Source organism: Oncorhynchus mykiss, chromosome 6 (genome assembly GCF_057628025.1).
Source record: "Oncorhynchus mykiss isolate SJ-2025 chromosome 6, ASM5762802v1, whole genome shotgun sequence".
Classification (NCBI taxonomy): Eukaryota; Metazoa; Chordata; class Actinopteri; order Salmoniformes; family Salmonidae; genus Oncorhynchus; species Oncorhynchus mykiss.
The window spans coordinates 12479135-12493046 of record NC_143027.1 but is presented as its reverse complement, the minus strand read 5'-3'; the positions used below and the strand labels follow the sequence as shown (position 1 = coordinate 12493046).

Below are 13912 nucleotides of genomic sequence, written 5' to 3'. Positions count from 1 at the left end.
GTTAACGAGCCAGCGCTCTGAACATGTGTAGTAGTTTGTGGCTTTGTTCCAACCTACAATATAACACTGGGCCTTTTCTACTGTCTATTATGCTTGTGTGTGTATAGGCGCCCTGCTCTGCATAATGGTTTTGTGTGTAATTAATTTCCTCTTGCAGCTCCCGGACAGTCAGTTCTGCCAATCATTCTCATTCGAGTTTTTCCCATTCCTTTTAGATTGGCAGACGATGGAATGTAGTGGAGTTAGGGCTGGGCGATATGGCCCAAATATCATATTTAAATATAACCTTTATTTAACTAGGCAAGTCAGTTAAGAACACATTCTTATTTACAATGATGGCCTACCGGGGCACAGTGGGTTAAAACCTCTATAGGATTGGTGGGTCCCCCTTCGGGACGGTTGAGCTAGCGTAGGCTGTGATTAGCATGAGGTTGTAAGTAACAAGAACATTTTCCAGGACATAGACATATCTGATTATTGGCAGAAAGCTTAAATGATTGTTAATCTAACTGCACTGTCCAATTTACAGTAGCTATTAATTACAGTGAAAGAATACCATGCTATTGTTTGAGGAGAGTGCACAGTTATGAACTTGAAAAGTTATTAATTAACCAATTAGGCACATTTGGGAATTCTTGATACAAAATTTTGAACAGAGAAACGATAGTTAATTGGATCCGTCTGGAATAATACATTAAGGCCCTTCTCTTGCATTTCTTGCATGATGGTACAAAAAAAAATACAAAAAAACGCATGTTTTTTTCTTTGTATTCTCTTTTACCAGATCTGATGTGTTATATTCTCCTACATTCATTTCACATTTCCACAAACTTCAAAGTGTTTCCTTTCAAATGGTGTCAAGAATATGCATATCCTTGCTTCAGGTCTTGAGCTCAGAATGTCATTTTAGACGATACTGGAGGTTTTAACTCTCTGAATGTGCACGCCAATGAATTAATTTGGTAAATTCAGTATCTTCTCAGATTAGCCTACTTATTTTAGTCACACCTTTAAAACCTGAGCCTTGAGGACACTTTATGAGGTACAAGTGGTACTAGCCCTGTGTAATTGATAACAAACCAAGCTAATCTCAGTTCATGAGGGTGAGTCTGCCAGAAGGTCTTAGTGAGTCTGTAAGCAGGGCTTGGCTTGGCTGCCAGTCTCTACTCTTAACGGATGAGCTTGTTGTTGTGAAGCTCTTAGGCACTTTCCTTTCACCATGGACGGGCTTGGTCTCTTCAAACTAAACCCTCACACACATGCAAATACACATTCACATAGGGCTGGGTGATATAGCCTGAAATCAGATTGTTGTATTATTATTGTTGTTTTTTACTCGTGGGCGATTCACAATATATATATATATATATATATATATATATATATAAGCAGTAATCTAATGAATTCAGGGCTTGTAAAATGACATCTAGGCTAAATATAAACCTTCCACAACCATCAGACCCACTAATAATGGCATTATTTCATCAAAATTGTTTAACCTGCTTATTTGTAGTAATCCCTGATCTGGCTTTCAAGTCTGTCTATAAAAATGACATTTTGGTTCCAAATTTAACCAGAATTATGGACAATGCACATTGGTTAATAATCACCAACTTCTGGTTTCAGGCATGATAGAAAATGAACACAGGTCTCGTGAGTAGCCACATCATATTTATTTTTAAAGTCAAGCGAAAGATCTGTTCAACATTTTGGGAGTTGAGACATAAAAAGGGTATCGTTACAAATGTTAAGTTCTCCTCTATTACAGGAAAATCATGTGTGTCGGTTTCCATATGGCCGATTTTATGTCGGACCAAACCTCAGATTCAAATAGCGAGTTGAAACTGTTTGGCGTCAGAGAGGAAGAAGTGATCTTTAGTCTCTTTGTTGTTGTGAGTGGCAGGGGAAGGAGCTTGGTGTCTGTGCGAGCGGGAAGGTGCACAGAAGAAGTGAAGGAGACGAGACCAAAAAAACAGAACGCTCATAAAACTGAAAAAAAAATACTCACCTTAATTCTTGCGACACCGACCGCGATAAAGGCATTTGAAACATCACGCTAAAACATTCCTACTCTCACACGCATGAACCCATGACCCCCACGACCCCCAGCTAGTAGTGTACTCTTTCATAGAGCTGGACCCATGGAAAGTTTGCTGATTCTCAACACTGGGGCCCCACAAGGGTGTGTTCTCAGCCCTCTCCTGTACTCCCTGTTCACCCATAACTGCGTGATCATGCACGCCTCCAACTCAATCATCAAGTTTGCAGACGACACTACAGTGGTAGGCTTGATTACAACGACGAGACGGCCTACAGGAAGGAGGTGAGGGCCCTCGGAGTGTGGTGTCAGGAAAATAACCTCTCACTCAATGTCAGCAAAACAAAAGAGATGATTGTGGACTTCAGGAAACAGCAGAGGGAACACCCCCCTATCCACATCGATGGGACAGTAGTGGAGAAGGTGGAAAGTTCCTGGACGTACACATCACGGACAAACTGAAATGGTCCACGCACACAGACAGTGTAGTGAAAAACACACAACAGCACCTCAGGAGGCTGAAAAAATGTGGCTTGTCACCAAAAACCCTCACTAACTTTTACAGGTGCACAATTGAGAGCATCCTGTTGGGCTGTATCACCCGCCTGGTACAGCAACTACACCGCCCACAACCACAAGGCTCTCCAGAGGGTAGTGAGGTCTGCACAACACATCACCGGGGACAAACTACCTGCCCTCCAGGACACCTACACCACCCAATGTCACAGGAAGGCCAAAAAGATCATCAAGGACAACAACCTCCCGGGCCATTGCCTGTTCCCCCTGCTACCATCCAGAAGGCGAGGTCAGTACAGGTGCATCAAAGCTGGGACAGAGAGATTGAAAAACAGCTTCTTTCTCAAGGCCATCAGATTGTTAAACAGCCATCACTAACATAGAGAGGCGGCTGCCTACATACAGATTTGATATCATTGGCCATTTTAATAAATGGAACACTATTCATTTTAATAATGCCACTTTAAGTAATGTGAGATATGTAAACATTCTTATCTCATATGTATATATTGTGTACTGTATCCTTCACTATCTATTGCATCTTTACCGCTCTGTCACTGCTCATCCATATATTTTATACTTATATATTCTCATTCCTTTACTAGATTGTGCGTATTAGGTTTTGTTGTGGAATTGTTAGATATTACTTGTTAGATACTGCTGCACTGTCAGATCTAGAAGCATAAGCACTTCACTACACTCGCAATAACATCTGCTTACCATGTGTATGTGACCAATAAGATGTGATTTGAAATGACGTGAAATGAAGTTGATTCAACCAGTGTGTGTCTTGTGAGTTGTTTGTGGATAGTTTATTACATTTGCTGGTTCTGTTCAGTGCTATATGTATTGGGACAAAGCTTCTGGTTCTTCCACCATTAGACCACTGCAGATTTCGTTCAGGCCCTGGTGACTTCAGCACTCTGGCTGAAGACTGGGAAACACACTCAGACCGGAGGGAGAAGTCTGTGCCTTGGACAGGATCGTGGTTGAACTGCTTTGCCACTGCGTTGCTATCGTTAATGGAGGTACACAAATACCCCAACGAGGCATTTTTAAGGCATTAATTCTGCGCGGTTACAGGGTTAATTCTGTGTGGTTACAGGGGTCAATTCTGTGTGGTTACAGGGTCAATTCTGTGTGGTTACAGGGTCAATTCTGTGTGGTTACAGGGTCAATTCCGCGTGGTTACAGGGTCAATTCCGCGTGGTTACAGGGTCAATTCTGTGTGGTTACAGGGTCAATTCCGCGTGGTTACAGGGTCAATTCTGTGTGGTTACAGGGTCAATTCCGCGTGGTTACAGGGTCAATTCCGCGTGGTTACAGGGTCAATTCCGCGTGGTTACAGGGTCAATTCCGCGTGGTTACACGGTCAATTCCGCCTGTTTACAGGGTTAAAACAGAAACAACTCAAAGGGTTAAGTTTAGGTATTCACTCCAAGTGGTTATAATTAAAAACAACATGCTGTTACCACCAACCATCAACCATCAGGAGTTGGCGTTCAGTGCTGGGAAATCATTTTTATTGTTTCTGCAGAGGATGACATATATGATGTTCTCAGGACCTTATCAAACTCTCCTATTTTTAGTGATCAGGCTAAATGCCCCCCCATAGGGGCTACATCCATAGGGGCTACTTGGCCCATCCATAGGGGCTACTTGGCCCATCCATAGGGGCTACTTGGCCCATCCATAGGGATTACTTGGCCCATCCATAGGGGCTACTTGGCCCATCCATAGGGGCTACTTGGCCCATCAATAGGGGCTACTTGGCCCATCCATAGGGGCTACTTGGCCCATCCATAGGGACTACTTGAAGAATCATGAGACCAACATCTAACTGGTAAAATGCATATGAAAGTGTACTTTAGGAGTACTCCAGGTAGAGCAACATTTTGTTGGTGGACAGTAACCGAAAAAGGTTGAGAACCACTGTCCTACTTGAACAAGCCATTGGTTTTGGGTGATTTTTTTTTTTTTTTTGTATATTTGCGTCTGGTGGAATTTGTTTGTGTGTATGTGTTAACCTATGCTATGTCTCTGTGTTTGTGTGTATGAGGGATGGATAGACGAACAAAGTCTGAGCCTGTTTCTTTGTGCATGTCTTGAAACTAGGGTGTGTGTGTTTGCAAGTGTATGTTTACGTGTGACAAGCTTGCGTGTGTATGTGAAGGAGAGAGAGAGAGAGCTCATGTGTTGTGTGTTAATGACAGTCTGCTGATGTGCGTTCCTCTCGCCCCCATGATCATATCCCACAGTTCCCTGGGGCCTCTCTTGGCCCTGCCCCTCCCTCTCCTGGCCCTCCTGGCCCTGCCCCTCCCTCCCTCTCCTGGCCCTGCCCCTCTCTCCCTCCCTCCCTCTCCTGGCCCTGCCCCTCGCTCCCTCCCTCCCTCTCCTGGCCCTGCCCCTCGCTCCCTCCCTCTCTCCCTCTCCTGGCCCTCCTGGCCCTGCCCCTCCCTCGCTCCCTCCCTCCCTCTCCTGGCCCTCCTGATACTGCCCCTCCATCCCTCCCTCCCTCTCCTGGCCCTGCCCCTCGCTCCCTCCCTCCCGCCCTCTCCTGGCCCTGCCCCTCCCTCCCTCTCCTGGTCCTGCCCCTCCCTCCCTCCCTCCCTCCCTCCCTCCCTCCCTCCCTCCCTCCCTCCCTCCCTCCCTCCCTCCCTCCCTCCCTCTCTCTCCTGGCCCTGCCCCTCAATACCTCCCTCTCCTGGCCCTGCCCCTCAATACCTCCCTCTCCTGGCCCTGCCCCTCAATACCTCCCTCTCCTGGCCCTGCCCCTCGCTCCCTCCCTCCCTCTCCTGGCCCTGCCCCTCACTCCCTCCCTCTCCTGGCCCTGCCCCTTACTCCCTCCCTCTCTCTCTCTCCTGGCCCTAACCCTCGCTCCCTCCCCCGCTCTCTCCCTCGCTCCTTCCCTCTCCTGCACCCTCCCCTCCCTCTCTCTCCCTCCCTCGCCCCCCCTCCCTCTCCTGGCCTTGCCCCTCCCTCGCTCCCTCCCTCCCCAGGTCCTGCCCCTCCCTCCCTCACTGCAGCCATGCTTTTGGTGTGGTAGCGAGGGAAAGCAGGAGAGAGAGAGAGAGAGGAAGGGATCTGGTGGAGTGGGCAGACACATAGTTGTGGCAGACTAATTGTGCCTGCCCACTCTACCCAAATCTTGCTCTCTATCTCTCTCCTGCTTTTCCCTAAGGTCTATCCTTCTCTTTATATTGTTCTCTATCCCCCTCTCTCTCTATCATCTCCCCCTCTGTCTCTCTCCTTGGTAAACTTTAAAAATATATACATATATTTAACCATTATTTAACTAGGCAAGTCAGTGAAGAACTAATTCTTATTTACAACGACGGCCTTAACAAGGCACACCTGTTTATTGAAATGCATTCCAGGTGACTACCTCATGAAGCGGGTTGAGAGAATGCCAAGAGTGTGCAAAGCTGCCATCAAGGCAAAGGGTGGCTACTTTGACGAATCTCAAATATAAAATATATTTTGATTTGTTTAACACATTTTTTTTGTTACTACATGATTCCATATGTGTTATTTCATAGTTTTGATGTCTTCCCTATTATTCTACAATGTAGAAAATACTAAAAATAAATGAAAAACCCTTGAACGAGTAGGTGTGCCCAAACTTTTGACTGTGTGACTGTGTGTGTGTGTGTGTGTACATATGACTTTTTGTTACTGTACAGCCTTATTCTAAAATGTATTAAATTGTTTTTTCCCCTCATCAATCTACACACAATACCCCATAATGACAAATCAAAAACAGTTTTTTTAGACATTTTTGCTAATTAATTTAAAATAAAAACTTAAATCAGTTACATAAGTATTCAGACCCTTTTATCAGTACTTTGTTGAAGCACTTTTGGCAGCGATTACAACGTCAAGTCTTCTTGGGTATGATGCTACAAGCTTTGCACACCTGTTTTTGGGGAGTTTCTCCCATTCTCCTCTGCAGATCCCCTCAAGCTCTGTCAGGTTGGATGGTTAGCGTCGCTGCACAGCTATTTTCAGATTTCTCCAGAGATGTTCGATCGGGTTCAAGTCTGGGCTCTGGCTCGGCCATTCAAGGACATTCAGAGACTTGTCCTGATGCCACTTCTGTGTTGTCTTGGCTGTCTGCTTAGGCTCATTGTCTTGTTGGATGGTGAACCTTCGCTCCAGTCTGAGGTCCTGAGTGCTATGGAGCAGGTTTTCATCAAGGATCTCTCTGTACTTTGCGCCTTCCATCTTTTCCTTGATCCTGACTAGTCTCCCTGCCACTGAAAAACATCCCCACAGCATGATGCTGCCGCCACCGTGCTTCACCGTAGGGATGGTGCCAGGTTTCCTCCAGACATGACGTTTGGCATTCAGGCCAAAGAGTTCAAGCTTGGTTTCATCAGACCAGAGAATTTTGTTTCTCTGGTGCCTTTCATGTGCCTTTTTACTGAGGAGTGGCTTCTGTCTGGCCACTCTACCACAAGGACATTATTGGTGGAGTCCTGCAGAGATGGTTGTCCTTCTGGAATATTTTCCCATCTCCACAGAGGAACTCAGGAGGTCTGTCAGAGTGAACATCGGGTTCTTGGTCACCTCCCTGACCAAGGCCCTTCTCCCCCGATTGCTCAGTTTGGCTGGGCGGCCAGCTCTTGGAAGAGTCTTGGTGTTTCCAAACTTCTTCCATTTAAGAATGATGGAGGCCACTCTGTTTTTGGTGACCTTCAATGCTGCAGAAATGTTTTGGTACCCTTCCCCAGATCTGTGCCTCGACACAATCCTGTCACAGACAATTCCTTCGAACTCATGGCTTGGTTTTTGCTCTGACATGCACTGTCAACTGTGGGATCTTATATAGACAGGTGTGTATGTTACATGATTAAGCATCTTGGTGTCTGCGTGCCGGAGGGGAGGCAGAAGGGTGTAAGGGCATATTTACAGCTTCTTCCTGACTACTCTGTGCCCCGACTGACCCAAGCCTCAACGCACAGAGACACCAGAATGCTTTCAGGGATACACCCCACTAATGGGCCCACGAGAGACACACACACACACACACACACACACACACACACACACACACACACACACACACGTTTGCCCTCTTTCTCCCATAAACACAAACGCTCTTCTTCACAGTCATTGTCACATTTAAACTGAACTGTCACACTTACCCTCTTGTTACAGTCTCACTCCACACTCAAAGACCAACCCTGTTCCAATCAGTAAAATGTCCAAACCCATCTCTCCCTCCCTCTCTCTTTCTGCCTGCAGGACAGTAACATCCAGAAGAAAATAGACCATGAGATCCGGATGCGTGACGGGGCCTGTAAGCTGCTGGCTGCGTGCTCCCAGAGAGAACAGGCCCTGGAGGCCTCCAAGAGCCTGCTCACCTGCAACACCCGCATCATGGCCTACATGTCGGAGCTGCAGAGGATGAAGGAGGCCCAGGTCATGCAGAGGGTTGCACTAAGGTCAGAGGGCAAATGGGCAGGGCAAGGGGGCGGGGTAGGAAATTAGGTGCATAAATGGAGCTATACCCATAGGGTGAAGGGTTTAATGTGGTCTGAGTGGGCAATTGAGCAGGGTTTACAATTAGATTTTCCGTTGTTGTCATCCTCTTCTTTCTGTCTCTACTAGGTCATCGGACGCAGGGCCCACGGACGACAGACTACCCTGTAAAGGAAAGGTGGCCATCTCAGGTAGGCCCCGTGTGTGTGTGTGTGTGTGTGTGTGTGTGTGTGTGTGTGTGTGTGTGTGTGTGTGTGTGTGTGTGTGTGTGTGTGTGTGTGTGTGTGTGTGTGTGTGTGTGTGTGTGTGTGTGTGTGTGTGTGTGTGTGTGTGTGTGTACCTATGTAAAGGAAAGCTGCATGTCTACCCAATAGCAGAGCTTCATGTAGTCCACTTCATCAGGCCCTGACACCCTGTCTCATCTCCTATTATGCCATGCATATGCTGTCCGTCATGCTGAGGGGGGAGGGCTCATGATGATAAGCAAGATCGTCTCTGGGTCTCATAGCCACCCTCCAAGGAGGACCCCCCACTACGGAGGGGTGAGCGTATGTGGGTTATGGAAAGGGGTTCATTTAAAGGCTGAGTGTGGGATACGGGGTTAGGCTGAGTGAAAGGGGGGTTATAATGAGGGAGAAATGGTTTGGGGGGGAGAGAGAGGACTGGGTTTGGGGGGGAGAGAGAGGACTGGGTTTGGGGGGGAGAGAGAGGACTGGGTTTGGGGAGAGAGAGAGAGGACAGGGTTTGGGGGGAGAGAGAGGACAGGGTTTGGGGGGGGGGACTGGGTTTGGGGGGGGGGGGGAGAGGACTGGGTTTGGGGGGAGAGAGAGGACTGGGTTTGGGGGGGAGAGAGAGGACTGGGTTTGGGGGGGAGAGAGAGGACTGGGTTTGGGGGGGAGAGAGAGGACTGGGTTTGGGGGGGAGAGGGAGGACTGGGTTTGGGGGGGAGAGGGAGGACTGGGTTTGGGGGGAGAGGGAGGACTGGGTTTGGGGGGGGAGAGGGAGGATTGGGGGGAGAGGGAGGACTGGGTTTGAGGGGAGAGGGAGGACTGGGTTTGTGGGGAGAGAAGGAATGGGTTTGGGGGAGAGAATTAATGGATTGGGGGAGGGAGGAATGCTTTTGGGGGGAGGGAGGATTGGGTTGAGGGGAGAGAAGGAATGGCTTGGGGGGAGAGAAGGAATGGGTTGGGGGAGGGGGAGAATGGGTTTGAGGGGAGAGGGAGGAATGGGTTTGAGGGGAGAGGGAGGAATGGGTTTGAGGGGAGAGGGAGGAATGGGTTTGAGGGGAGAGGGAGGAATGGGTTTGAGGGGAGAGGGAGGAATGGGTTTGAGGGGAGAGTGAGGAATGGGTTTGGGGAGAGGGAGGAATGGGTTGGGGGAGAGGGAGGAATGGGTTTGGGGGGATAAGGAATGAAGGGTTGGGGGAGAGGGAGGAATGGGTTTGGGGGATAAGGGGTGAGGAGGGGGAGGGAACGAGGGGTGAGGATTTAAACATTTTATGGTTTAAAGAAATTATGCAAAAGAGGTTGCAAACAAGTTATGCTGCTCATCTAATTGGTTGACATATTGTCAATGGAGAAATGTTGTGACTAAACTTAACACAAAGAAAAATAACTTGTATTACCAAATAAAGATAAATGACATAAAGCACAATGGAAAAATACTTTGGAGTACCTTAAATGATATCATGGGCAGAAAACCCAATTATTCTCCATCGTTCATTGAAGGTGATGGTTTATTTATAACAAAACCTTTCGATATTGCCAATAATTTCAATGACTATTTCACTACAGAGTTGTTTATCAACGAAAAAAACAGAATATTATTCAATGGAAGCTTCTCTAACATCAGATATGTACAATGCGGTGTCCCTCAGGGCAGTTGCTTTGGAACGTTACTCTTCTCTATTTTTACAAATTATTTGCCACTGGTCTTACACAAAGCTAGAATGAGTATGTATGCGGCTGATTCCGCACTCTACATGTCAGCACCCAAAGCCAGTGAGCTCACAGTAATAATTCGATATTCAACTGATTATGCCAGTAGGCAGATTATGCAATAGTCATGTAAACACCTTATTCTACTTATATTAATCGGCGTACGGTCAAAATCTAAATAAACATCTGCTGATTAAAACACCTGGTTTTCTGGGCAATCTTTTGAATTATCATGACGTGTAAACATCTTAATGGGCATTCCAGTGGTGTATCTGATCTGCTCATGTGCCAGCACCGGGAGCTCAAATCTCCCTCTTTAGCGCGAGTGAAGTCGGAACAACTGAATGTACGAGTCTTAGAAGTAGTTTTCACAAACAAACATGATATATTATGTCCGAACTCAGAATCAAACATGCTTCCCAAAAATAGTGTGATCGCTGTGGTAGAACGTTTAGTTTGATTGGTGATTTTCGGCATTGATCAGAGTGCCATCAGGTAACCTGATTTCAGATGTGTCCATGTAAACAGGATTATTAAGGAAATCGTTCTTCTTCCAAAGCATGTAAGCATTTTAATTTGAACTATTATATTCATCTGACTATCCACAATAGTCTCATTATTGTATGCATGTAAACATACTCCTACTCATTAAAGGGTGTGATCATTGCGCAAGTTGAGGAAGCAAAACTCCTAGGTATAACATTGGATGGTCAATTATCATTAGACAAAAGTCTACTGTACTAGTTGTTCAGGCTTTGGTCTTGTCCTATCTTGATAACTGTCTGGTAATATGGTCATGTACTGCAAAGAAAGACCTAGCAAAGCTGCAGCTGGCTCAGAACAGAGCAGCACACCTTGCCCTTAACAGCACATAGAGAACTAACATCAACAACATGCATGCCAGTCTTTCCTGGTTGACGAGAGATTAACTGCTTCTCTTCTAGTTTTTTTTGAGGAATACTGTGACAAATTCCAGAGTGTCTGCATAATCAAATAACATTCAGCTCAGACACCCATACATACCCCACAAGACATGCCACCAGGGGTCTCTTCAGACACCCGTACATACCCCACAAGACATGCCACCAGGGGTCTCTTGAGACACCCGTACATACCCCACAATACATGCCACCAGGGGTCTCTTCAGACACCCATACATACCCCACAAGACATGCCACCAGGGGTCTCTTCAGACACCCATACATACCCCACAAGACATGCCACCAGGGGTCTCTTCAGACACCCGTACATACCCCACAAGACATGCCACCAGGGGTCTCTTCAGACACCCGTACATACCCCACAAGACATGCCACCAGGGGTCTCTTCAGACACCCGTACATACCCCACAAGACATGCCACCAAGGGTCTCTTCAGACACCCGTACATACCCCACAAGACATGCCACCAGGGGTCTCTTCAGACACCCGTACATACCCCACAAGACATGCCACCAGGGGTCTCTTCACGTTCCCCAAGTCCAAAAGGAATTGACAGCAACGCATAGTTTTATACAGAGCCATGATCGCATGGAACTCCCTTCCATCTCCCATTACTCAAGCAAACAGCAAAATTACCTTTACATTTTTTTTTATACAAAATAACAACTAATGGAAAGGCGGAAACTGTGAGGGCACACTCTAACACACTCTCTAACACACACATATTTTTTTTTAGTTGTATTGTTTGTATAATGTTTTAGTTGCATTGTTTGGATATCGTTGTATTTTACATTTGTGTGACTTTCCTTGTCTATCAATGTTTTGTTACTTGTCATGTTTTTTGTAGACCTACGAAGTGTAGCTGCTGCTTCGGCAAAGCCAATGGGGATCATAATAAACTGAAATAAAAGGATGAGGGTGGGAGTAGGAGAGAGAAGAGGTAATTAAAGGATTATGATGAACTGCGCTGGTTCAGTGGGAGGACAGGAGGACAGGGGGCTCTGAGGTCTGTCTGTAAGCTTCGGACTGCTCACAGCTGGAGGGGCACACACACACACACACACACACACACAGTTGATGAACAGAAGTTATGACTTATCATTGATTGACTGGGTCGACAGGAGCCGTTTAGCGAGTAAGCTCAGTGCAGAGCATGGGCTTCATCATCATACACACAAGCGCGGACGCGCGCATTATGACAGGGACTGCCTGGTGGAGGAGATAAAAGATTGTGTGTGTGGTATGAGTTTGTGGTTGTGTATATCTTACATTTGACGGATTTCACTGACTGTCCTTTGTCATTGCAGACCTGCGGATCCCTCTCATGTGGAAAGACACAGAGTACTTCAAGAACAAAGGAGGTGAGGAGTCAGTGTGCTAGAACTGGTGTGAATAAACTCATCAATGATTCATATCAGTGTGCTAGAACTGGTGTGAATAGACTCATCAATGATTCATGTCAGTGTGCTAGAACTGGTGTGAATAGACTCATCAATGATTCATATCAGTGTGCTAGAACTGGTGTGAATAGACTAGACTCATCAATGATTCATATCAGTGTGCTAGAATTGATGTGAATAGACTCATCAATGAGTCATATCAGTGTGCTAGAATTGATGTGAATAGACTCATCAATGATTCATGTGCTATTATCCATCGCTTTGATTTTGTGTGAAGAGATGTGATGTGAGTCAACTGAGTGAGTGAAGCCATGTGAATCGATTAGAATTTGGGTAAAGTGGTATCCACAAAGCCTCCCAGAGTAGGAGGGCTGATTTTAGAATCAGTTTAATCTTTTAGATGATAATGAATAACATTACATGGACAGGTGGGAGATCGGATCCTAGATCAGCACTCCTACTCTGAGACGCTTTGTGGATACGGGCCCTGGGAAAGAGAACTCTTAATGTATTAGAACTGAAGCACTGAACATGTGAGCATAACAGTTCATGCTCTTTTAAACGGCTATTGAAATGTATGTACGTTTCTATTTTTCCCTCTGTAAAGTCAGCAGCTCACTGACAAGCAAACATTCCAACAGTAAGTGATTGGGTATGATGGCCTCTGGCCTAGAAACCTGCTGCACAGACAGCCCTCTTCTGCTCTGTTGTCTTTGTCTGTGCTACTGCAGCAAAGAGGCCTGGATCTGCGTAGGATCTGGTATTTGTAGTTCTAGGTGCTCTTTTGATACCGCTGTGTTATGGTTTATGTTGACTGCTACGTGTTAAGGTCAAAACGTCATGGTAAAAAAAACTAAAGTGCTGAAACCCGACTCCTTGGTGAGGTCTGAAACACGACTCATTGGTGAGGTCTGAAACCCGACTCCTTGGTGAGGTCTGAAACACGACTCCTTGGTGAGGTCTGAAACCCGACTCCTTGGTGAGGTCTGAAACCCGACTCCTTTGTGAGGTCTGCATGACCTAATAGATCTATAATGAGGCAATTAGTGCAGGTTTTTAAGTGCAGTGGGAAGATAAGGAAGCCTAAGATGGCAATGATAGAGTGTGCGCTTTTGATGCATGCACACACACACCCGCACTCACACTCCCAAATACATTTAGTGTAAAACGATACACTCTCACTCCCAAATACATTTAGTGTAAAACGATACTCACACACCCAAATACATTTAGTGTAAAACGAAACACTCACACTCCCAAATACATTTAGTGTAAAACGATACACTCACTCCCAAATACATTTAGTGTAAAACGATACTCACACACCCAAATACATTTAGTGTAAAACGATACTCACACACCCAAATACATTTAGTGTAAAACGATACACTCACACTCCCAAATACATTTAGTGTAAAACGATACTCACACACCCAAATACATTTAGTGTAAAACGATACTCACACACCCAAATACATTTAGTGTAAAACGATACACTCACACACCCAAATACATTTAGTGTAAAACGAAACACTCACACTCCCAAATACATTTAGTGTAAAACGATACTCACACTCCCAAATACATTTAGTGTAA

At 46.0% G+C, this 13912-nt stretch overlaps 1 protein-coding gene across 41 annotated transcripts in view; it reads left to right on the top strand.

Annotated features, from left to right (window-relative positions):
- The window catches only part of rtkna (rhotekin a), a 102909-nt gene that overhangs the window by 76347 nt on the left and 12650 nt on the right, over window positions 1-13912 (top strand). For all 41 annotated transcript variants that reach the window (XM_021605282.3, XM_090239272.1, XM_090239297.1 and 38 more), the window contains exons 2-4: window positions 7802-8001; window positions 8168-8229; window positions 12224-12277. In XM_021605282.3, coding sequence (XP_021460957.2) covers window positions 7802-8001; window positions 8168-8229; window positions 12224-12277 — 316 coding nt within the window. The remainder of the gene's footprint in view (window positions 1-7801; window positions 8002-8167; window positions 8230-12223; window positions 12278-13912) is intronic.